This window comes from Nilaparvata lugens, chromosome 2 (genome assembly GCF_014356525.2).
Source record: "Nilaparvata lugens isolate BPH chromosome 2, ASM1435652v1, whole genome shotgun sequence".
Lineage (NCBI taxonomy): Eukaryota > Metazoa > Arthropoda > Insecta > Hemiptera > Delphacidae > Nilaparvata > Nilaparvata lugens.
The window spans coordinates 25,685,200-25,712,690 of NC_052505.1; the positions used below are offsets into that span (position 1 = coordinate 25,685,200).

Here is a 27,491-nt window from a genome sequence, read left to right on the forward strand (position 1 = left end):
ATCTGTTTTTCCAATGATTAATAATTATTATCCTTTTCATGTCCTTCAGCGAGTAATCCCAGGGATGAGACCTAGTGCAATCGAATTTTATATCATAAAGCTACTATGTTCCAAATTTCGTGAAAATCGCTTGAGCCGTTTTCGAGATGCGTTGGACATACATATCCAGATAACGAGATATCCATATAACCATATACAGAAACTGCTCGCTCAATATGATAGGATAACTCATTAATAAAAAATACTACTTATTAATAAATCACCTTCTTTAAAATTCTACATTTCATATATTTCAGTTCATTTACAAGTCAAGAGTAGAGTTTGTATCAAAGTGGTATGATCTGTGTTACACGAAATAAAAGAACGAATAAAAAATAATTTTTCAAACATTTTTTATTCTCCATGAGTATTATCAAGTGATTATTATTACATACAAATTCATTTAATAATCCTTATTATTACAATAGAGTTGAAAAAAATGAAATAAAAATTTGTTTTATTATTTACAATCATATACAGTACGTGATAAACAAAACAAGGAATCATAATACTAATCAACAATAAGATTTGGCATCACAATATACCCGATGAGTGTGATAGTTATCAAAATTATAAATGTAATAGCGTATATATTTTACATTAGCTAAGCGTAATAACATAAAAATTATTTACAGAAATTTTGAAGAGCTTATTCTTCTCACAAAGAAATAAGTTTTGTATTACATAGGTTTGAAAAAATGGATAATTTTTCATTTACTATTAGCATTAGCACTAATTCCAATTTGTAGCGTTTGCAGAATGACTCGACAGATTTTACAAAGATTTATAACTTAATATACATGGAATAACTCACTTCTCTAATATAGAAGAGTTGGATTATATGTGTGAGATTGAAGAGAAAATCTGCACATTCCAGTAGTCTCCTTTCAACATGACAGTTACACCTTCCGATCAAATAACAGATCAACCAGGATTACTTCTTTAATGGCTACGTAATAATTTGAAAGTTTATTAATTCGGATACTAATGATATATAATCATCAGTTGAATAACATTCAAATAGATAGAATCACTCTTATTAATTATTTGAATCAGTAGGAGTCGACCGGATCATGGCGTGTAAACCGAATAAATTGAACGCTTGATTCAAGTCATGCACAATCCCACCCACAATTTTCTATTACCAGGGTTAATGGATTAAAGCTGTACAAAAAATGATGATCATACACTCATTTATTCAGTCTGCAAAACTATGTATACTTTGAATGTTATTTGTGATATAGTATTTAGTATTGAAGTATTTAGCGAATCGTATCACACGGAGTGATTCTATTGAATCTAATGCAGCAGTCGCACTGATTGGTGTAACAGTTCCAGCATTAAATCTGAGAACCAGAGTAACGTTTGATCTGCTATTGACGTTGTGATTGGTTCGGCATTTGAGCATCACATTCACTGAATGAATCCTCCGTTACTGAAGGCTAGATAAACACAGATTGGACTAACAGTAATAAATCGTTTCTAGTGATTATGCTTTTCCATATTTCTGTTTTTAGGAAAACATAATCTCTCATGAACTGCAAGCCATTCACTGCGATGCAAGCAGTGTCACAAGCATTATCAGCTAGAAGTAAGCAAAACAGATAGGAAATGTAATATGGAAATGCAGTTATAATTTATTATTTCGGTTCTATGTATCCAAATTACACGATTATGGGACTTGATTTTTCAATTGATGATCAATCCAAGTTTTTAATTTAAATAAGAAGTATAATAACCTTTGATTGACAAAAAAGTGAATAGACCTACATTTGATTCACAAATCAATAGGCAAAAAGACTCTTCTCCTGAAATTGATTATCTTTTCCATGACGAAATACTTTATAATAACTCTTTTGTAGTTTTTTAGACACTGTTTTCCGAAGAAACATAAAAAATCACTATTTGGTTAAGAGACGAGGGATGCATCCTAAGGAGGAGCCTTATCCTACGAGAAGTGAAATTGTGTTTCTAAATGTGAAAAACATTTCACTGTGAAAAACAGTGCTGTACTAAAACACAGTTACTCTTCTACATAGTTACTTTTCCACTTGATGATTTATTGGGAATTTTGAAATTTCAGAACTTCAATAGGGACGGTTCCCGCTAGTGCATTACTACATGCGAAGCTATATGAGCAACTTTTTCAACAGTCTGACTAGTGAGCACTACATGCATTACTTGTGTTATTCATTGTAACCATTGTCAGTTATCAAGTGGTGCGGGAACGTGTGACGTAATAGGCTGTCTTGGCTTGAGGTAGTCCAATTACATTTCTTTGTTAACCAGAAGTGATCATAGATCATAATAGGCTACCAAAACTTGCTGCTTTGTGAATATTGCAATTCTCTGCCCAGATAATATGTCTATAATATATAATAGGATATATGATATAAAATGTCTTCTATGCAGTACCATGACTCGTAGAGTATACATAAAGTTATTCGAGCACCGGAACAAATTTAACCCAATCACTACTCCTTCCCAATCAATGGCGAAATATTATGAGGAGAGTGATCTATAAGGTGATCTATAAGAGTGATCTATAGAGTGATCTTGTAGGAGCCTCTGAAATCTTGAACATCATCAGACAATTTCATAATTTTTCCCCACTCAGTGAAGATAAGAAATATACTGAGAGAAATCCAGGAACCTCTGATTACCGTTAAGCCAGTTACACATAAATCTATTTTGGTCGTACGATTTTTTGCAGTCTTATGAATTCTATGAGATTAAACGGAACTTGATAAACATAATCCATTTGAAATCATCTGCTGTTTAATCCAATAGAATATAAAGGACAACAAAAGATCGTACGTCCCAAAATCGATGTGTGTGTAACTAGCCTTACGGTTATGTTGTACGTAACATTGAACACTTTTGACACAATCACAACTTCTCCCCACTTAGAGAAGACATGTTTGGAGTAAGAGTGATCCATGAACCTTTGATGATCATGGATTCTCACTCCCTGACTCTTTTCATAGCTTTTCTCCACTCAACGACGACATGTTGTAGTAGGAATGATCGGGAAACCGATCCAGTTCAATGTACTCAGTCTCAGTCAACAGTAGCTGTTCGAGCAGCTTCACGAGCTCCTTGAAGTCGGGCCTCTCCTTGGAGTCGTTGTCCCAGCAGTAGAACATGATGTTGTAGAGCTCGCGTCGGCAGTGCTCGGGTTTGTCTAGTCGGTATCCGTCGCGCACTTTGCGCATGACCTCAGCAGCTGCCATGCCGGGGTAAGGCGTCGAGCCCAGGGTCACTATTTCCCAGATCAGCACGCCGAAGCTCCAGATGTCCGACTTCACCGAGAAGATGTTGTCGTAGAGCGATTCGGGGGCCATCCATCTGTCAAACAATCAGGAAATAAGTTGTAAGTAAGTTGGAAATAAGAATTGAATTTCGAGCAGTGAGACATGGTGCATGGCTATTTTCATAATGGAATGCAGTAATTGGGAAAAATATGGAATCAGTAATAGAATTTCCAATTGGTGCGAATTGCTAAAGAATTATTCATTATATTTATTTCCATTAATTTATTTCACAAAAAAACACAGATCAGGATAGAGAAAAAATCAAGGATACATTACACTATTTCCGATTTCGCTTTCAAATTTAGATAAAATTAAAAAGTCCAAAATAGAGTTATGTTTACAGCTTTCTAAGAAAAATCAAATATAATTTCAATTTTGTAAAAATAATGATGAAATACAGTTACCAAATGAGATCAGTAGATAAATCAAAGATTCAGGAAACTAAATTCCAACCAGAAAAAAGTGTTGAAATAGTTTTTCCATTGTCCAACGAATGAGTGATTACAAGTTTCATCCAGTACGAAAACCATACAGTACAAGCCACAATATCACCTTCAAAACTACGAACAGAAAAGAAAATTGTACTTGGCCTATGAATATATAATTATTATTGTATCACAATCGTTTTTCAAATGTCTGTTACAATTTATTATGATTGCCATATTATTATGAGTTTAGAAGCAGTGGCGGACCATCTGTATCACAAAACTCATTTCCCCCCGTCACTCACTAGAATACTACAGTTTTATCCAATAATAATGATTATAGGGAATACATTTACCTAATGGGCAGTCGACCCTCTGACTTGCGTTCATAGACGTAGTTGGCCATGAGGTCACGAGCGAATCCAAAGTCAGCCACTTTGCAGATATGGTTCTCGTCGACCAGAATATTTCGAGCCGCCAAGTCACGGTGAATAATCTGAAAAAAAAAACAATTCAATAATCAGTGATAGAAGTCAACTACAGTATTCGCAAGTAAACTAGTAACAACATAAGTAAACGTGATCCACAGTGTCTGGAGTCTGCAAATGACATTCTTACAATCAATACGAGATAAAATTTATCCACGTGTTTGCAATCAGCAAGTAGCATTGCGGCAATTGTTTTTGAGGATTAGCTTACAAGTGATTGGTACTGATGGTTTCATTCAATTATTCAAGACTACGAAGAAAATGAAGCAGGAAATTGTTAATTAATTTGATTTGGTTAATTAACATGGACTAAAGCAATTTTTTGTCACCTCTGACTCTTTCTACCACCAGGATCTTCCTTTAAAATCCTATCGTACCGTATCTCAGCCCAAACCCACCTTCTTTCACTTCTTGTTGCAGATTTTCCCTTGCCTTACGCCTTATTGTCCTGTCTATTATTTGGAAAACCATAGTTGGCAAGTTAATTTCCTTTTTTTTCTTGTACACCACATCATATTAGCAATTTGTCTTGCATTTATTTATTGTGTTCCATACATTATAACTGTTATTGCATATTGTTTTTCTCATTGCATTTTGGTGTAATGTGGATGAATCATGAATTTATCAATGATGAAACTACATAATCATAGATTTAAACGGCTCAGGAAGGTGAAAAATTCATGGACCAGGATTCAAAATAAACTGCGGGTGATCCCAGGGTAATGGAAATCAAAGTTTCATCTATGTTGATTCGAATGAATCTGCAACATTTTACTCCCAGAAACACTCATCATGTTTCGTGGAGTCGATTATAGTTCTATCCTAAGTTTTCGGACTCTATTGAGGTATCATTCATTGATCAGCGCCACAGCTTCCGGCTTAGTGCTTTCAAAGTTAAATCTGAGTGGTTCGAAACTCACTATGAAAAGTTTGATGGTTTGCTACTTTCATCTTCCATCATTGTATTAATGTGACATGAGTATGTAGATGTGACAATCAACTCAAATAATAACAAAAAAATCCAATTTCTTAATTATCTTGAGATTAATCAATTTCTATAATACCAATTTTAATACGAAATGAATGATTGCTAGAGTTGTTAATTTGGAACCTTATATTCAAACTCATTCTAGGATTAATCGACAGTATGATAAATGGAAATTCGGAGTTTCCTCAGTAAATACCTATTCTTCCTCTTTGATAATGATAAAATTCTAGAAATTTATTATAATTCCCAATCAGAAAGTATAGAATGTGAAGAATGTTACATGGTGTAGAATCAGAGAGTAATGCCACACCCTATACTCTCTGGTTTCAAAAGGTACTGAATTCACAGAAACGATATGGATTTTTGCCACTGTTGTATCTGTTTACTTAAAAAAAAAAATTGAATGGATCGTGGGATGAAAACTCAATAGAAGCAATATTATAATATGTCACTCAGTTTGTATTCAAGTATACCTGGAGTGCAGTGTTAATTTTAAAATGTTATCCTACAAAGGGTGAGAGAAGGAAATACTGATACTTTTCAGAGGAATATGGGTATGGGTCTGAAAGTGAAACCTGGTGTTCTGATGGATAAATTGAATGAATGTCATGTATAAAGTATGAGTAAACTCAGAGGTACAAAACTTCTATCTATACACGAGGGTCCCAAGAGGTTCTCCAGTTGAAAGCATTGCGTCGGAAATCAAATGTGCTACAAACAAAGCTATGTTAACCGTGGAGAGAAGTTGAAAAGTTGAAGCTGAAATGTGCGATGTCGTTGTCCTGGAACAAGTTGAATGTCGAATAATATTGAATATTCAAAATCTAATATTTGTTCATAAAATACTTTTCTGACTAGTAGGTAGCCCGTGCTCAGCAAGGGTGTAATTGAAACCTATAGTTTGTGTAAAATAAGTTGAGACTTGGCCCTCAATCCGAAGAAATTACAGGGTTGCCAAATCGTGTAAAATTGCAACTTTCTCAAATTTCCAATTCAACTTCAGAATTGGATGTAGAATATCATCCCCGATATCCTAGTAGTACTAAAAAAGCTTCAGGGTTGAAGGATAAAAAGGAAATTAAATTTTTATGATAAAATTGGAAACATCGCGAAGATTTGTTCTTCTTTTGAATATCACTTCTCTCAGAATAATGGGGCGTCGTAATGCGTAATAATTTCATATCAAGTTAAAAGGGAGAATGTCTCCTTTCTATTGGTGTCTGGATCATGATTATCCGACTTATAGTTATTTTTTAATTAATGATTATGTTCATCAATGACGAGACATTTCGAGCAGAAGACATGAAAATTTCGACTTGCTAGAAACTTTTTTGTTTTAAAAGAAAAGCAGGTGGTGAAAGCGAGAAAGTTTCTCATTAAAAATTGAAATTATTTTTCCAACTGTCAAAAGTAGTCGGAAGAGCATATTTTAGCGATGTATTCAATTCTATCATAAAAATTAAATTCCCTTTTAATCCTTCAACCCTGAAGCTTTTTTAGTACTGCTATGATATCGGGTATGATATTCTACATCCAATTCTGACGTTTAATTGGAAATTTGAGAAAGTTGCAATTTCACGCGATTTGGCAACCCTTTATTTTCTTCGGATGGAGGGCCAAGTCTCAACTTATTTTACACGAACTATAGACATACTGAAAGCTTGACGTAAAGAAATCTTTGAGGATTGGAGTTAGGCCTATAACCATCCTCGGTAAATTAAGAATCTATAATTATGCAAAATTTCAAGGTAGTTCAGTCGTGATGATGCATCATTCGTGAATTTTCCATCCCGTACGTGTATAAGCCAATTCTTTCCTTTATTGAAATATTATAAATAATTATCTTCCTACCAAATTTATTTCTAATTTTCTATCACTCATTTCTCCAACTTCTGAATACTTGAGCAATCTGCCTGTGATTCTACTACCTCTCCTTTTTCATTCTTTTTCTCTCTCCACTCTTTTCCTCATTCTCCTCGTACTCCTCCTCCTCCTTCTCCTCCTCAGTCACAGCTAAGAAGTCTCATTTTCAGTCCTATCTACCCCTTGGCATGATAAACAATTCGTCTTCATCGATCAATCGGTTCGTGAAACTGGGAATTTATCAATCATGTAGAACGAATGGTATTGAGGAATAAGCTTCCATATCAATGCAAATGAAATAGTAGGCCTAATGTGCAGTGCCTATTTTCTAGGATATTGTAAGTAGACTAGATTCTGATTCAACCGAATATGAGTTCATAGGATTTAATATAAAGCTATACAGATACAGTACAATTTATAAGAAATAATTCTAGATTCAAGGAATCTCTTCTGTAACCGAAGACACACAGATATTTGACATCTCACAAAGATATCTCCTGTTAGTTTGCTTCAAAGATATGAGCAAAAATACTCGTTTTTTCCTGTGAATTGAGCCTACACCTGAGATAGATCTCTCCATATTCTGAATGGTTCAGTTCTGTGAATTGAAAAGAACCCCGTTTGAAAAGAAAAGCTCATGGAATTGCATTCATAATTGCCTTGGAAGAAACACTTTTCTCGGAATTCATTGATCGCTTTCCATTACATCATAAGAATATGAAGTTCTAGGAATTTCGTGAATTGCAAATGCTGTTCAAAGAGTTTGTTATCAGAAAAATTGATTTCTCAAGTTTGACAGCTTTAACCGGTACTGACTGTATCTATGTGTGATGTACGTTGTTAATTAAATACAACTCATTTTAGTATAGATCTGATCGACAAAGATATACCGTATCTAATTCTTAGAGAACCTTTCAAACTCTGTTACTAACAAAACATCGTAAAAATAGTCCGATAGGTATTTACTTTGACTGCAGACGGAGAGCTCGAAAATGTTTTAGAAGAAAAACTTCACAGCATCAAGCCAAGTTAAACAACGTTGAGTTCGGGAATGTTTGTGAGTTGTGTCGTCACGATCCCATGGGTTTGCTCTGAGGGAATTCAGTGTTCATCGAAACAGTTCTAAGCTGATTAAACTACAAATTTTCTCAGTCAAGCTTTAAAAGCTTCACGGGCTCGTTTTCCCACCGGGGCGAAATGACCTGCAACTTATTGGACATCAAACTCAAAATGATCAGGTATTAAACATCATTGTCAGTCAACAATGTAAAAATTCTCCTAACTTTTCTCAATCAAATACTACAGAAGTTGAGGAAAGTTTCTTATCGAATTCCTGATTATACCACAGATCTGTTTAGTTAGTCCGTGATAATAATTTCGAATTTAATCCATTCCTAAATAACTCTATCATGAGGTTTGAGAGGTTATACTGACACAATGATTATACTGTAGAACTCCAATATTATCTGATTCCCGTTCAACCAAATCGCTTTTGAAAAAATATGCTTAATATCCGCTAAGTTCTGTAAATTTTACACATGAAAATGAAGGATTTTCTTCTCAATTTCCAGTTTTTTTTCTTGAGAACTCCAATTATCCGAATATTTGATCAACCAAATGGGGTTTAACACCAATCAATACGGATAATTGAATTTCTCTTGCAAATAAGTTTGAATACATTACTTTTCCAACACCAATTCAAACTCGAGTTTGACAGAAGTAGGTTACTCTTGCTTTAATCTATGCTATATTAGAAATAGAAAAGTAAAATTTAGATTTTACATTCGACTGAGGAATCAATCGCGATGCTTGTCAATGCCCGAAGGTTTTAAGAGCAATGCTTCAACGGTATTCATAAGCTGTACAGAATAGGTGAAATTCATCAAAATAATTATATTCTTTGCCACCATATTAAAGTGAATAAATTGTGTACTTCATTATTGTACCCGCTTCAGTTAAGTGCTACTATCAAGCACGCAATCCTTTATTCAGAGAGTGCCTCAGAACTGCGAATTTCAATCTGTCTAAATAGTAGACAATTGAACTACAAGTCTCTGTTCATATTAAGCTTCAGAGGTAGAAGGGATGCTAGGTTTTGGCTTTTAAATGATAGCATGTTATCATCATTTTCAATGTGTTGATTTCTACATATAATAAACAAAAATAACGAAAAGTTGAAATACTCGCAGTTTTGAGATATCGCACTTACGAATGACACCCTTCATTCAGTTACTTTATACGTTTCGTGTAATTCTGCCGTGACATTTAGAGGACAATATCATTCCTCTCTATCTTTTGTGACCCTAACTAAGAACCAAGTATGCTACAAATTTACAATGACGAATTATGTTCACACATACGAAACGTATACGAACGCGATAGGGTTTTTTTCTTGAATTGTATGAGATAGTTAAGCTCACTTTTCATGTTTCTCAATTGGGTTGATATAGTTTTGGGCTAGCAGAGCTAGCCTCTATTCATCTAGCAGTAGTATTCATAATACATTTACAAACAATATTATTCCGACTTTGAATTATTTTTCTGTACATGTTTCCTGCTTTCTCAATCTTTCATGGACTTGTTTGGAAAATGCTCATACGTAAATTAAAATGAGCCAGTTTTCAGTGTATATAAATGTCTCTCCTGAACCGTCTAGTTACTGTTTAATATAATTATCATATTGAACAATCAGAATTATTCAATGATATACTCCGCAATAACATTTCAGAGTGGACCTATAATATATAGATTAGTAGAGAAAAACTACAAGTTCAATAACCTCAGTAAATTAGCATGTTTTTGATTAGGTTGTAACTCACATGAACACCCGGGAGATTTTTTTAAATTTATTGGAGTCAATTATTATCAATTTAATTATGTTAAATTGAAAAAAAAACTGAAGAGCAGAAGATTCTGGCAGTTTCCAATTCAGATTTATTTGAACGTTCATTAGCACCCTTCAAACGTGATAGAAGAAAATTCAGTTCACTACGTGAAAATATTGTTTTAACTTATTCAGTGTTTTATTCATAAAAGGTTCTCATATCACATTCTGTAGCCCAGAAGATGTAGGTGTGAATTGGAGACCGGGTCTGTACTGGGTAGGTTACTGGCAAGATTGTTTATCAACCAAAATCAGATACCACAACAATATACAGCAAAAAATAGCTTACGTCTCAGTAGGTTACTGTAAGATTGGGTCTGTGACCAACTCAAACGCAGAAAAGTAGCATATTCACGAAATCATGGCCTCATTATTTACGCTAGATATGATTTCGGCGCCTAGAGCATCATATTTGGGAGATGTTTGTGACGGAACTCACCCCTTTCGACGAGAGAAAGTCCATGCCGCGGGCTACCTGGTAGCAGAACGAGGTTAGATCGCGCGAGGTGAGTGTTGCGCTCTTGCCGTGCATGTTATCGTAGCAGCGCTGTGCCCTCGAGTTCCTAAGGAAGCTCTGTAGTTTGCCGTTTGCTATGAACTCCATTATAACGAACAGCGGATCTGAAATCAGAAACAGTGATCAAAATACTAGTCGAGAAGGTAAACTTAGAAAGGAGAATTGCGTGGAGAACTGGGTGATCTGAAGGAACAGAGGCGATGGATTAGGTTCGGGGAAACTGGAAAATGAGAAATTAAAACGCCTCTAACTAAAATTAATTTTTAATTAATTTGAACTAAAACTCAAGATGAATCAGGATCACACCAGAAAAACTGATAAAATTAGAATGATATGAAAAGTGGACAGAACTATTTGAAGTGGAAAGTAATAAGAACCGGGGAATCAGAAATAAAGAGATGCAATGAATTAGTTACAGAACAGAATAGCACAGTGATCATGAAACTGAAAAATCATAATAAAATAGTAGTGATGATCGGGATCAGGCCGATTGGAATCTGAGAGATTCGATTAAGTACAGTAAATGGCAGAACTTCTTCTGAACAATCTTGTATTGGACATGAATAACTTGTAAAAAAAACTGAGAGCTCAGAGGAAATCAGAGATAAAGAATTGGCTCAAGGAAACTGGAATATGAGAGTTTCTCAATGTAACTCACATGTGGAATATTTTCTGATTGAGGAAGACTTAACTGGAATCTGAGAATATCATACTGATTTGTTTCTGGTAGATTAAGCTGTGCAATTTTTAAGAAGCATTCAGTTTCAATGGTGATAACTGAAATCTAGAAGTTGGCATACCAATATCTGAGAATCGTGATCGGTGATCACTAAATTTGCCCAAGAACTAAAAAATCATAATTATACTCAGGGTATAGAATAGGTTTAGTGAAACTGGAATTGGAAAGATTGGTATCATTCCCCTGTCTAATCAAAAATAACCAAGTACCTAAGAAATATTACTGTTTTAGGGAAACTAAGATATTGAAAACACGGGTTGGATTGAAAGAGCCCGGAAAATGGGGCAAAGTTTAGGTACTCTAACAGAGTTCACGCCTTTTCAGAAATAAAACTGATCCAGTACAGAAGACTGAAAAATAGAGAAATTAGAACAGGGCAGAGGTACCTTTATTATTCGAATTCAGGAGATTAGTTGAATCTCAACATATTCCACAGTGATAACAAAGTTCCGAGAAGCTCAATTCGAACTCTGCAAAGAGTAAGAGCAGTTTCCAGTAGACAACTGAACATTATTATGCTCACTGGTTCCCAAAGGCTGAATATGTAATGACCTGAGAAACTCGAGTGTACCTCACAGTGATGAAATAAAACCCTTTCTGTGAAATTGTGAATGAACTCTGTGGAGGAGAAACTACATTTCCGGTGAAAATCACTCTTTGATGATGTTTCTTCACAATGATCATTACGTGTATTCAGTCTACTACATTTTTACACAGAGTTTTTGAAGGAGTGGTCATACATCATTACAATAGAATGAAAAAAAAAATAGTGTACCCTTCTGATATTATACTAATTCACAAGTTTCGATTCATTAGAACTATTTTAAAGTGCTAAGTGTTTTCACTTTATTGTAGCAGTCCAATGAAGTAAAAGTGAATTCTTATTAGGGAGTTTTCACACACCAATTCTGAAAGTTATAGCTAAATTCTATCATATTTGAACATAGTTATTTGATGAAGAAATCCAAAACCACATATTATGAACAATGATAGAGATTTTTTATTTCAAATATTATCCTCAGGTCGTTTAAACCTTGCTCCAAAGAGGACGTGCATATAAGTTACTGAATTTAAACGTAATGAAAAGGAGAACCAAACACTATTAACACGTATACTGACGATGCACTTCATCTTCTTTATAATAAGAGAGAGTATGGTTGTGTCTGTTCGTTTGTTCGTGTGTTCGTTTGTTCGCATCAAAACATGTCAACTTGTGGATTGCATATCGGAAAAACGGGAATGATTTAGATCTCCAAATTTTGAACATAGATTTTAAAAATATCAATCTCTTGCACCTGGAAGCCCAAATTTCAATTTTCCTTCTGGATTTTTCAGAATTAGTGTTCAAACTTCATTAATCTATACTTATAGAATTCTTATCTCACTGACTCACTGATCACGATTTCTGGAAAACTACCGGATGGATTCCAACAAAACTTGGAATAAAGCTTCCTTAAACGTCCTAGGTGCTCACTAAGAAACCCTTTGGCGATATTTCAACTCTTAGGGTGGTTTTAAGGGTTTAAAATTCGTCTTTTAGCATGTATATTCTTTTTCTCCCAATCTCCATATTATTATAATAGAAATGTCCATATCATAATTATGTTATTATAGATCTATAATCTAGAGAGAGTACCTCTTCGAAACAGTTGTTAACTGGCAACTTAATTAATAATTTTGACAGGTTGGCATTAAGTTGAGATAACTTCATTAGGTTGGCACCTGAGTTGAAGAGCGAATCAAAATGCATTTATCGAGAACAAATTGATTGGGCACTGCTGCTTCAATCAGAGCTATTCCTGGGAGATAGTTTTTATTTTTCATAAAACAAACGTTTATGACGGGAGTTGCTTCAATCAAGTGATCCTATTCTATCAAGACTAATTTAATTTTGTTTGAATATCCGATCGCGATAACTGCTTAAACAATTTCGATGAAATTATAATAATTAATTCAGTATGATATATGGAGGGTATTTTCAAAACAAAATTTAACTTGGGCGGAAGAAAGAGGTCATTTATTAAAACGGCCAAATAGCTGTTGTTCCTTTTCCCAATATTCTACAAAATTCGCTGCAATTGGACTACTATTCTACAGAGCACTTCATCAATGATTAATCGAATGATTTGACTCAATAGTTTTCATGCCAAGTTGTGGCCTAATCTCAAAAACAATTATAACAATGTTGGTAGAATTTAGATTATAAATGGTTCACAAAAATAATCTTCTCTTTCAATTCCCGAAGCGAAGCACTGGTGCCCTGCTATTAGTCTAATAAAACACTATAAACATGTGTAAAAAATCGGAGTTTCATTATGGTCGGAAGTTCTACAAGAAAAGTATATTTATCAACTTAAAAACTACGATTTATCATCATTAAGCTTCGAGTTATCAGTCCTATTCGTAGGCTTCATTTTCAGCTCTCGAATTGGATTATGGAGTACCGTATGGAAAGCATTCATGAGCAAGAATTGAGAACTGTTGAATTCTCATATACTGTTCATCTTCATACACTTTGTAAAAATCCGATTTCCACAACCATTATTACAATTTTCGGTAGTGGATTGCAACTGATATAGACCTTGATTGAAAAAAAGTCAATGAGGAACAAAAACAATTCGTGACTGATTTTATAAATGGACGAAAGGTGCTTGATTGTTTCCTGTAGGAACACAGAAATTTCGAAACGAGATGCACTTTCCAATACGCACTTTGAGAATCAGTGAGTGAGGAAGCCATTTCAGCCTTGAAATCGATAGGCAATTCATACACGTTAATTGCATTTCCATCTTGAATCAAGAGTGGTCCGTTAGAGTAATTGATTTCTGATGTTTCATGGAAGTGGTTTATTCATTCTTGTATGTCGAACATGAAGAAGTTTTCTATTACTTGAGAGCAAACAAGAGTGGAGAGGCTTGATAATTTGATAATTGATAATTTTTTTTGAATGATCCTATTTTTGAGGAAAAATTGTACTCTTCTATTATCATGATAGCTACAAACGTTGTATTGATTCCGGTATGAATCCGGGATGGATTCGTAACAGTTGTATTGATTGTAGTATGAATCCGGGATGTTATAAAAAACATTCAATACAACTTCATATCATATAATACGGAGCAGTTTTGTTTCTAGAACTATATTTTGAATGAGAAGTGATGAAATTAATAAGATATGATATATGAATTCAGTGGGAATTAAGATTAATAGTCAATTATGAATCTGTATTTTGAAGTATTACCTTTTTCAGTGCAACAGCCAAGTAACCTGACAACGTGAGGATGAGGCTCCAGAGATTTCATGACTTGTAGCTCTTGCAGTAAGTCCAGTCTCTCTCTTTCTCCGGCGTTCTCTTTGAGTGTCTTAACGGCTACCACTGATTGTCCTGCTCTTCCTATAAGAATGAATGAAACACTATTAGGATGTCTGATAAAAAATCAACTAGTGGAAGGATAGAATAGTTTTTCACTTCAAATATACATTATAGCACAATATCTGTTACATATTGTTACATGAAAAATGTGTAATAGAGATGAACGATTGACATCTTGATCGGAAATCTAAGGTGTACAGTTTAAGTTTATCAAATAGCAAATCAATTCAGTAACCAGATAAGAAATAGGGTTCCTACTATTGGTAATTTTTAATAATTCAGCAAGTGGTATTCTTCTGTTTTTACATCTTTTTAGAATAAGTATGCGATTTTGATTATTTTTTATGATTTATATTACAATGTAAGATAATTATGCGATGCTCTAATAGTTATTTATTGTTCATGATTGGAATAAAATGTTCTAAATTGTTGTGCAATGATGTCAAAATAAGAGGAAACATTTGATTTGATTTGGTAGGTGAATAATAAATACAGTGAAATGTCAATAACTTCCATACTTGAAAAACATACGAGGTGGTTAGTTCAATATCTGCACAAAAACGAATATTAGGTTTTCAACCTCCTAAGTATTATCTGTTGTAATATAATAGATGTTCACTCCCCAAGAGATTCATCATCTTCATGCATTATCATGCCAAACGACATACTTGCTTTATCAGCTACGCAGAATCGACTCTAAACATTTTCGAGGCCTTAATGAAGTCAGCTGCATCAAAAACCACCTGAAGCATGCCAACAATTTCAAGCACATAAAGGGCGATACATGCAACCGCGCATTCACATGTAGTGAAGCGTAGTACTGATAACAGAGAGAGAGAGTATCAGTTATTGGAGATGCCTGTAGCTGATAGCTTGCGATTAAATTTCACTCCCAATTCTCCAACCAGGCTACAAAATTGTTACTCGTTTGTGCCTTACAAACATTTTGTTTACGAAACAAAATTGTTTTATTTCCACAATTCTTGTTATTTCAACGTACACGGTAAAAGCGAAATCAATTTGGCCGTGACGCAGTGATCCTTCATGGCGTTTTATCGAAGAAAAATTATCTTATTCGTAGATGTATTGCAGAGATTTTATTGTACATATAAATTTCCATTACATCTTGGCACATCTCATCCAAATCATCTCATAAATTCATCTCTAATTTTGCTGCATTGCCAGTATATATTGTAATCTACATAAATAAAGTACTCAATCAATCAATCCACGTTTGAACTAATTCATTTGCAATTTTTTTTTTGGGGTAAGTTTGAATTGGAAGTTATTTTTCAACTTACCATCAATGCCGACTGCTTCACATCGCCATACTTGGCCGAAACATCCTTCACCCAGAATGCTGTAGACTTTGAGGTGGTGTCTTGGGAATTCCCAACGGTCTGATAGCTTGCTTTGCTCAACTGTCTAAAGCCAAAGAAAAATCAGTTATAAGAATATTATTTTCATCGAAATGAGAACTCTAGGAGAACAATCGATAAAACTCATTGAAAAAATATAAGTAGTACCAGTAATATTTTGGTTTTCATGGGAAATATCTCTGGCAAGCCCATAACTGCATGCTTTATAGAGATCCTTACCTATGGAATAGACCATAGTTTTCTGCAGAGAAAAATAAGATAATATACATACGTTAATTTCAATAACAATTTAATTTTTTATTGATAAATGGATACTCATATTGAATGAAAAAAAATGATTGCGTATGTGTGAAGATTCTGAAGCTTCATCAATCTATGATATTCCACTGAATCTGAGCTGACTATAACGAAGTCAAAATCTGTAATAATTGAGAGTTGAAATCAAGCCATGGGTAGTCTCAAGAGCATGGGCATGTCTCGAAGAAAATCAAATTCTTAGCTTGCTTCAGTTACAAAGAAGGAACAATATGGTTGCTACTATTACAAGGCACTTGTTTCCTTTTCTGAGCTCTAATGTTCTGATTCATGAGTTTTCAAGGAAAATGCACATGAAAATATTATCTTACGTCACAAGGACGGGAAGGGGCCTTTTGCAGGCGAGAATGATGTTTCTAGTCGAGGCATTAGCCGAGAGTAGAATTTCATTCGAGCACTGCAAAAGACATCCATGTCCAATTAACGTACATTATTTTTTGTGATAATGATCTAAAGAAGAATAATCGAGAAATAGAAAACATTACCTGCTTGTGCTGACATTACTACATGCATACTATAAACATTACCTAGTTTACAAATTCCGAATCAGGAATTTTGTGAAAGTTGACAAAACTACCACCTGGAGCGCTGAAGGTGGTTTTTTTGTGACAGTTCAGCTGTTCCTATTTCGGAACTAGGAAACATACTCGACTGTAAAGAAAACATATGGTTCCATCACAGTAGATTATGCTGTATAATGAGAATCATATGTTTAGTTGTTCTCCAAACGGTTGTTTACCGGCTTGATTTCATGCGTGGAACACAGCTGAGATTGAATGACTATGACAAAAAATAATTTTCCTGTTTCCACTTTTTAACCCAAGACGGGAGTGATCCGTGGTCTAGTGGATAGAGTGCTTGCGTAGCAGCATACAGTGCCGGGTTCAAACCCTCTCATCACCAAAAGTTTTTTAACCAGATCACTCCCGTATTATCGTGGCACGTTAAACAGTCGGTCCCGGCTGAAGTATGACAGTCGTAAGGCCTATTGATGACTTAAATTATATATTCAGTCGGTGGGACCTTCCCGCAAGGGACTCCCCACCAACAAAAGCCATACGAATTTACTTTTCTACCCAAGACGATCTCATGTAGAATCACTTGATTATTTTATAATAATTTCTATCGAAAAAATAATGAAACACACTTTTCATTAGTGTTCAAAGTCCATTCGCTTCGCTCTGGTGACTAAAACTTCAATACTGACATGAACCAGGCCACTGACAACAAAACGTATCTGATGGAAGGCTCACCTGTCCCTGTACGTTATCCAGGTCCCATGACTCATATCTGTTGACGTACGCTCTGGGACCTTGCCAATGCTGCATTGCCATTGGCTCCTCGCTGCTTGCTGGCTCCTTCCTCTGCAAACAGAATAAATCATCACTCACGACAATGTTGTTTGTCAATCAAGAACTATTGTCTATTAAAAACCAAATAACAAAATTACATACTTTGAACAATTAAATACCCGGTACCCCTGACTAAAAAATATTGCAACTGCTTTGGTTTCAAGGATCGTTTTTTTTATCAAATAACCATTCATCATTCTCAAGGTTAATAATGTAACAATAAATATAATTGGAAATAATTATAAGAGTGCACTGCCAATAGCTAAAATCAATAGACTATTCACAAAATGTTTTATTCATATAGATAATATGAAAAGGCTTATATATTTTTTCTCATACAAAGTTTCTAATCAAAAGATGTACAGCATAACACAGCCCCCCCCCCCCCAAGACCATGGACGCACCCACCTCTGGAATTGAAGAAAAATCAGCTGCTACCCTCTCTCTTGAATTGAAAAAATCAGCTGCTAGAGATTTTCAAGGACAGCAGCCCTCTCCTAAGCACTCCAACGATATGGTTTTGTCTTTTGAGGACAAATGTACCTCTAGTCCTCTAGAGTGTGAAATCATGTGCTCTGTCACATTCCACACAATATCCATTAGGAAATGTTAATCAAATGATGAAACGTACGGTAATTTATCACAGCCTATGACTCCTTTGTGAGCTCACCTCTAATATTTTGCCAGATTTACATGATGCTAGGAAGTAGTCTAGTTCGCTAGCCTATCAACTCACCTGTAAACTGGACTACGATTATTATTTACTAGCAGCATCTTCATGAGAGCTGATTTCAATCCTGTATCCAATGCTCTTTGTAATCCGACATGAGAAAACACAAATCTCAATATGCAATGTGGAAGAATATATTGTCGTGGTTACTCACCAATTGTCTAATACTCAATTAGTGAGTGCCATTTTTAAAGATCTTCAAACTTTTATTCCTCCATCTCCAACAGAGAGTGCCAATTAGTCTCACACTTACGCGACTCAGGTCGAGAAGAGACTCGACTCTAGTCGAGAGCATTTGTTTCCAAATGGTGACAGACCAGTCGATTTTAGTCTCCGCAACTGTCACCATTTGAAAACACATGTTCCTGACCTGAGTCGCGAAAGTGTGAGTTGAGCCTAAAAAAATAGTTCAAATCATTTTTGAGGAAGATATGTTGATAGCTGATTGATAATTGCTGATCAGTAATGAGTCGATGTTTAAAGATGATTACTGAGCTACAAATGGACTCACCATTTCATCTTTTTTCGACTTGGCTCTCTTGCATATCCTCCTCCGGAAGAGGCAGGCCACGACTGACGAGATGGAGACAATGACTGCCACCATGACTACAGTGACGATGATCAGATCGGCATCAGTCACGGCAATTGGTGACGTCACTGTTGGCTGGGTGGACGTCGCAACTTCCACTTCTGCTCTGGACGTTGAGCTTCTGTGGGAAACAAAAATGAATTGAATTGCTCTTTATATAATTCTACTATTCTAATTTGCAGAATTCTCTCTATTTGTATTCCATATCTTTGATATTATATTTTATACGACAAACATGAGCGTTTTTCCTAAATTTCAATGGAAGAACAGAATTGAAACAATTGAAGAAAAAGATGTTGGAATCAATTCTTTGACCATACAATCAGAGAATTGAAGAAGTTACCGGAACAAAATAAGAACTTATGTATTAGGCCTGTTTCACCGAGGATAATGCCCAGATAAGCGTTAGGTTTTTGATGATAAGTGGAGCGAAAAGAGAAATAGCTCAAGGTTGGCGCTTCGAATCACTGGAACATCGCTCTTCAGTAGAATTTTAGAACACTGATACCACATATCATATCTGAAGGATTATGTCCAGTTCCCACTACTTAGAACCATAGTTTGCTCTCCTAACTGAAAGTATCTGTTTTTCTCTTCTCAATCATACTTGCAGGACCTGACTGAAGGCCTAACTTGTTCAATCAATAGATCGAGAACTTTGAACTAATTTGAGGAAGCATAATAATGATTTATATAGAGATAATTGAAATATGTTATGCGATATGAGTATAATGACAGAATGATAATATTACATCTAGAGTTTTGTAGATTACATCACATTATTTGAAGTTTATTTTGATCTTTGAATAATCAATATTATAATGAGTTCAGAGCATCTAGCTGGAATTTGATATCTTGGAATTTCCTCAGTAGACCATGTTCACACTGTAACCTCATAGGAGTACAAGGAAATTGACAAATGGGAATTTGAGAAAAAATTCCCCGGTTACTGGACTGCGGCGAAGATAAGATAAGTGAGTGATTGACGAAAGAGGATTCAATGCAGGATTTACTTACCAGGAATGATTTACTGACTTTAATATAAGTAAATAAAAGTAAATTCGTATGGCTTTGTTGGTGGGGAGTCCCTTGCGGGAAGGTTCCACCGCCTGAATATATAATTTGAGCCGTCAATGGGCCTTACGACTGTCATACTTCAGCCGGGACCGACAGTTTAACGTGCCCATCCGATAACACGGGACTGACTTTAATATTATTATATAATATTCATGCATGATAAGAATACTGATATTCACCATTAGATTAATAAATATTAATATTTGAGTACCTTGTCGACTCCTCAGTGGCCACAGTAACTTCACCGGGGAGGAGTGGGCGGTTTGGGATGTGGGGGCGGATCAGGATGCGGTGGAGGCGGCTTTGGAGGCGGTGGGGTGGGAGGCGCCCTTGGCTGTGATCCTGGGAACACCGGGGGTGGGAAGCCGCCTCCTGGCAGGTAGCTGCCTAGGCCTCCCGGGGGTGGTGGTCTCGGGTATTGGGCGAGCAGCTTGTTGGGCAGGTCGGTGGGTTTGTTCCTGGGGGCGGCTGATTGGTCGTCTCCACCACCAATGACGTTCACCCACACCTCGCTCTTGTGAAGCAGCTTGCCATCCGTTACCGTCACGTACAGGAACATGTCTTTTCCGCCCTGGAAATTCATGAAAATGAATTTTTTTTCGAAACCTCATAACTTATGAAACTCTATGAGAAAAAACATAATTTTTCGCTCATTGTTGGATCGCACTAACCTAGATCATTCCAATCCAGAACGAGTGAAATTAAAATTTTATTTTGATTCAAATAATTATCCAAAATTCAAATTCAAACTCACAATATTTACAATCAGAATCAATAAGAAAAAAAACACACAGCTCAGTAAGATGGAAAATAATTAATAAAATATGTTTTATTAGAAAGAAATTTGTGAATTGGAATAAAAAATACTACTTGATGGAAGTATACAATACTCCACGTTTGCAAGTAGGAATGAATATCACTCTAATTATTTTAAATACATGAATAAATGGAGAATGGAAAAGAAGAGAGAAAGAAAAGACTAGCAACCATTCACTCTCACATTCACTCACCTTGCACACTCTCCAATAATAGCTCATCTTACTACCCTAATGCTTATTGCAAGTCACCAAAATTACATTCAAACTACGAAATAACATTGAATAAGGATTCTAAATGGTCAGGCATAAGACCTCTGAGCCATCTAAGAATTCTGTTTTTGGAGACAAGTTGATTCTGAACCCTCTTGATTTCAATTGGGAAGATATTAAAAACCTTGAGGCTAATTAGTTACAAACCAACATTGAATAAGTCAATCTGCTAAGAGTTATCTGCAGCTGAAAACTGGTTTTGGAGACATTGAAACGTCTTGTAACGCCCAGAAACTAGAAGAACATTTCATGAACAATAGTTATCTAATCCTTGAACAGAAATTCCAGGTATAGTTTGTGCGTAAATATGATTCCTTGTAGTTTACTGGTTGAAAAGATCAATCAATAGGAATGATAATGATTTGAGATTATTGGAGATACTCCAACGTTTTTCGAAAATTCAATTTTTGAACTCACCTTGCCAACCAACGAATCATTAGTGTAGACAACACCGGTTCGGTTGTCGATGCGAAACGGGAGCGGACTCGGATTGGGATCAGGTGCGGCCACATTGAACCCTAGATGGTGTTCGAGTCCAAACTCGAGTGGATCTCCCTCGGCGTCCGACCCCCGCACGCGTGTCACCACACTGCCCACTGGCTCTGTCTCGGACACCACCCATTTGCGTTCCATCCATACCACGGGAGGAGTGTTGTCGCCCTGGCTGCTCACTCCTGTCAAAAATACCAATATTAGTTGGTAGATCGATTCAAATCAAGTAATCTTCATTCAAGAAGTTGCATCACTTATACGTACACTCTCAGTAACATTGAATCGATGAACATTCGTTGACACTTGTTCTTGAACAAATTTGCTACTGTTAGAAACAAATTTTAACCATTCTGCACAGAGAGCATGGTGATTTTGGTCTGTCTGTTTTTATGTTAGAATGACGTTATCCACCAACCGTTGTATCCATGAACATGTATTCATGGGTCTCTTAGGCCAGCATGCAAATACTCGGTTCAATCGTAGAAATGTCAGCTGTTGAGCCCAGTATGAAACACATTATGATAAATGTAACCATATCTACAAGTAATCGTAGTTAAGCGTTAAACTTGGTGTTAGCAAATGGCTTTTAAAGTCAGTTTGCACTTTTTCACATCGAGCCCTGTCTGGTGACGTCATATTAGATGGGTTTAGAAATAAGTTGGAGTAAAGTTAATAAAAGGTTGAGGGTTAGCTTTAAGCTTTTAAAGGGACAATATGTTGATATTGTGGTAATTATTCATATTGAATGAAAAAGACTAAGAAATTGTCAAAAACCACTGATTTATTGATAATTAGAAAGACCGGTTTCGGTTATTACACCATTGTCAATCTCTGATAAACTCTGATAGATCTGTTTATCAGAGATTGACAATGGTGTAATAACCGAAACCAGTCTTTCTAATTATCAATAAATCAGTGGTTTTTGACAATTTCTTAGTCTTTTTCATTCTATTCAGGACAATATGTTACTATAGTTTGGAATTATCTTATCATTTCAGATATCACCACAACTGGGCTTGATGTGAAAAAGAGTTCACCATAAAGTGAAGGCAAGACAAGAAAATACTTCTTTTTCGGAAAGATCTTGACATAACAAGATGCAAACACTAATCGTGTGACATCAACTGTAATGGTGTTGCGATAATAGTTTTAAGTTATCCACTGTCGTTGTTCATCCATTATTTATATACTTATTATCACTCGTTTACATATTAGTCTTGTGGCGAAAAATATTATACTTGTCTCACTCCGTAACTCATATTTCCCAGTCTCGTGACGAGATATATCGTAAAGGAAAAAAGTTGTTGAAATGAGTTTTGTGTTCTCTAAAACATAATCCTGGAATAGAACCAACTAAATTAAGTAACAATAATGTACAGAAAACAGGGGAAGTAAAGTGAGAAAATAAATTTTTGATTGACACATGACGCAAGGACAATAAAATTGAGTTGTAATCAGGGTACATGTAGGAGAAAATTCACTATATTGCAAAAGCTTGTTAACTTCATACTTGTATGATGAAGTCTTTGAATTGAGATTTATCTAACAAAGTAGTACATTATTATAACGATGAAGCTGAATGTTGAGGACAATAATTGGAGAAACAATTAAATTTGTATTACAAGAAACATGAAGCTTAATGGAGGAAATCAGCGCATCTTAATGAAGAATAAGCGCATCCTTCCCGATATATCATCCTCCATGATATTCATGTTGTGTTTAATTTCACAAGCTTCTTAACTCCACCTTAAGTTCCAGTAAGCTCCACAACAACAAACTTTTATCCGTTTCACAACCCTCTCACGTTGTTTTCACGAGAAGATAACTTCTTGTGGGCACAGCCAACAAAATATTCCATCAATCCGCGAAAGTCTTTGTGTAATTTGGAAGAAATCAATTCCAAGTATCAATCCAACTGCTGGATTAAGCATTCTTTTAGTACCAAAGCTTTTGAACAATAATCCAATAATTATCTTCATGATAAATTCATATTTTCGGAATATTAAATTGCATTAATTACATTTAATATTTACGAAACATTATATTAATGTAAGGTTCACGCTCTAGGAAAGAAAGGAAATACTGTCAATGACTTAGGTAATAACTGATATGTTCAATAACTCAGGTGAGGTTCATTTTTTCCCATTACAGAACTTGAGGTGGAGTGTCTAAAAATCCTGCTATTCATCCATTTGACATTATATGCAATTGACTCTTGTCATTATTAGGTTTTTTCTTCAATTCAATACATGATTCACACTTGCTTGTCAATCCAATCAACAAATGAATTTTACGTCACGACCTTTCAACAATCAATTAGTTGCCAGAGTGCATGTGATGACAGGCGGAGAGAGTGAGGAACGGAGGGGCATCTAACTCAGGTGAACTTTCTGTAGAATTATCAACAAAAGCGCATTCCAAGAATTGATAGCTACCACAAACAAAATGAAGATGCAATTTGTAAATTGAAAGTACTGTCATAATAATAATCAATAATATCACAAAAAGATTAATACTCCGATGGCTCTGCCACTAGCACTTTCCTCTATTCTCTTCAAACATTGCTTGCAGGCTGTATGAGCAGAACGATCACGAGCTTATAAGTCATACAGGGCGTTCATTCATTTATAAGGTATCATTAATGGGTTGCAACACCTTTAGTTTGGAGAACCGAAAAAGAGAACTCAGCGAGTTCACTGGGTGATATAGTAAAATAGCACCTAGAAATACTTCAACCCTACACAATTATTACACATCACTGTATTGTTGAATGAATATAATACCAATTAAAGATTCGATTTTTCATTTACCCTGTTCTAAATTTATAATATTATGTAGTAAAATTGATAAAAAAAAACAATAAAAAAAACATGAAGTACCCTATTTTTAGTTAAAACATTTCAACAATGTTTTGAATAAAAAGGGTACATTCATGATTTTCAACAATGTTTTGAATAAAAAGGGTACATTCATGATTCTCAACAATGTTTTGAATAAAAAGGGTACTTCATGATTTTCAACAATGTTTTGAATAAAAAGGGTACATTCATGATTTTCAACAATGTTTTGAATAAAAAGGGTACATTCATGATTCTCAACAATGTTTTGGATGAAAAGGGTACTTCATGTTTTCAAATTGTTTTTATTAATTTTAATAAAGTAGCACATGAAAGTGGAATGATTTTATGATGATGTAGTAAATATCATGAACTATGTAAATTGAGGCCCTATGCGTACCAAGAAGATTGGATCGGCTGGTGTTTAGACTCTGGATGAAACACACAGTGTACAGAGTATTGAATTTGACTATAATCTTGATTCAATCCTGGATTAAACTAGACATCGGTTGTATAGTTCGATTGGTAATGAGTATAATATATGGACTTGATCATAGTCTAATTGAAAATCAATTTCACTAAACTAGCACACAAAATAAATTTGGCGTCGAAGTGAACATAATTTTGAAAATAGTAGTTAACGGGTAACTGATAAAATAAGCTTAATTATCAATACAATAATTAAGTTTTCCAAAGCAATTGATACAATGAACATCCAATAGTCAATTTCATTGCATTCCTATCTGTAATCACAATTTATTTACTCTTATGGCTTTTATCGGCAGAGAGATCCTTTCGGATGTTCTGCCTTGCCGTATTACCCAACGTCATTTCCTATCAACACTCAAGTTTATAGGTTATGTCTTGGGTTCTTCATTTTTCTCACTAAAAAATTTGCACTTTCACTTCCTGAGTTCCTATTTTATAAATCTTGAAATCAAGAAAACTATTTTCAAACACAAAATCACATTTAAAAAGCAAAAACTATAAAAATTTTGATGATAATATTGAACTGAAAATTTCACATTACAATTTTTTCCACGGCAACCAAAATGTAATCACAATGATCCATTATTTAATGTTCCGGATTGATTCAATGCTCGATGATTAATGTTCGTCATTGGAGAATATCATATTTTTGATTTCTGACCATCATACTCTAATTGATGTTTGAGCTATTCGATTAATGAAATACAAATGATCTTGAGTTATCGCTTGCTAATTGGATGTCGAAAATGTGAGTGACTGATGAATCTAGACTAAAGTGGTAGTCAATGTGGAACAATGTCATTATAATGTTATTGTAAAATTACCAATTCAAATTCAATTTACAAACATTCATCAGTACGGTACTTCAAATTCATATTCACAGTAGTAAATGTGGATGTGTAGATATATAAAGGTTCGATTTATGAAACAAATTCACTTTAAAATGAAAATTCATAGAATGAGTTTGTGTATAAAATGTATACGTACCCAAGCAGCAAGGAAATGATTTGAAAGTGCTTGAAACTAATTGCCAGTGATTTAAAATTTGTCACCTCTTTTTAGGGCAAGTTAAATCATTTAAAAGTACTTTCAAATTACTTTTAATTCTTCATGAAATGTCATTGAAGACCAATGATTGAAAATGATTTATAAATTACCTTAAATGATTTAGTAAAGTACTTTAAAGTACTTTTCAATCATTTGAAGACCAATGATTGAAAATTATTTATAAATTACTTAAAATGATTTGAATGAAGTACTTTGAAGTACTTTTCAATCACTTGGAGACCAATGATTGGAACTGATTTACGAATAATTTAGAATGATTGGAGTCAACTGATTTAAAGTACTTTGAAGTTATTTGGAAGAGGCAATTATAATTACTTTAAAATCATTCACAATAATTTCAAGTCATTGAATTTTTTTCTCATTTCTGATTGAAATCCATTTACAATCATTCGGAATCATTTGAATGGAATGATTTGGAATTGCTTGAAAATAATTTCCAATGATTTTAATGAGTAATCTATACTTATAGTGAAAATTGAAAAACTTCGAAACTTTCGAGTATCCTCAACAGATCATGAAGTGTGAAGTATATCTCCATAATAATGTAGAAGGATATTGTGGACCAATATGTTTGGAAATGATTTAATGAACATTGAAAATTATTAAAGTGATTGGAAATTCTCTCCTCTCCAATCGTTTGGAAATTGATGACTGCATGAGAATGATTTACAAATTACTTGAAAGTACTTTCCAATCATTTTATAATTGGTGTACCAAAATTTTGAGTTATTAAATGGAATTTATTCTATATTAAGTAAGTAGTTTTCAGTTCCCATGAAGATAGTAAATTTATTCTTGTTCATTGGCAACTTAGCCAGCATTTCTAAAACCGTTATAATTATGATCAGAATCTTATTAAATCCTTGGTTCCCACGATCCCACTTGGAATTATCTATTCTCACGACAGATTGAGACGCCAGAAGTATGCTGAATCAATCCCATAGTTCTAAACTTGCAAAAGGGAAATAACTTTTCTCTCCTAGTTTCCTTCTTGCTTGAACGTATCACCTTCCTTATTTACTGAGGAGAAAGAGAGTGGGCGAAGAGAAATTCACAGGCGATCGGGTAAATATTTTAAATGATGATGGCAAAACTGATCAGTCTGGAAGCCTCTGAAAACTAGGAGAGCAATCATTCTAATCCCAGCTGTCAGAGTGTAAACTGTTTCTTGAGATTTCTTACAATTTACAGTAATATGTTTTCGTTTGGGGGTACATTCTCATTCTCCCCAGGAGAATTTAATAATTGATTGTCCAAGTAAATCGGACATTTCATGTAAGAATAATATTTAGAGGTAAAGTCCCCCTTATAGAATATACTAATGGGATGAATTAGGATGACGATTGATTCCCTCTATATGTTGGATCTTCAATACCCCTTTTGGGTGAGTATTTTTATTATTGTCATTGAATATATTTTATCAATTATTGTGATTTATAAGTGTT

General features: G+C 34.7%; 1 protein-coding gene across 1 annotated transcript in view; it reads right to left on the reverse strand.

Annotated features, from left to right (window-relative positions):
* Positions 1-1,179: 1,179 nt before the first annotated feature.
* The window catches only part of LOC111046370 (tyrosine kinase receptor Cad96Ca), an 89,593-nt gene continuing 63,281 nt past the window's right edge, over positions 1,180-27,491 (reverse strand). The window contains 10 exon segments of the mRNA XM_039420892.1: positions 1,180-3,387; positions 4,135-4,274; positions 10,441-10,622; positions 14,499-14,651; positions 15,932-16,055; positions 17,578-17,688; positions 18,918-19,116; positions 20,284-20,408; positions 20,410-20,643; positions 21,578-21,834. Of these exon segments, the coding sequence (XP_039276826.1) occupies positions 3,021-3,387; positions 4,135-4,274; positions 10,441-10,622; positions 14,499-14,651; positions 15,932-16,055; positions 17,578-17,688; positions 18,918-19,116; positions 20,284-20,408; positions 20,410-20,643; positions 21,578-21,834 (1,892 nt within the window). The 3' untranslated portion in view covers positions 1,180-3,020.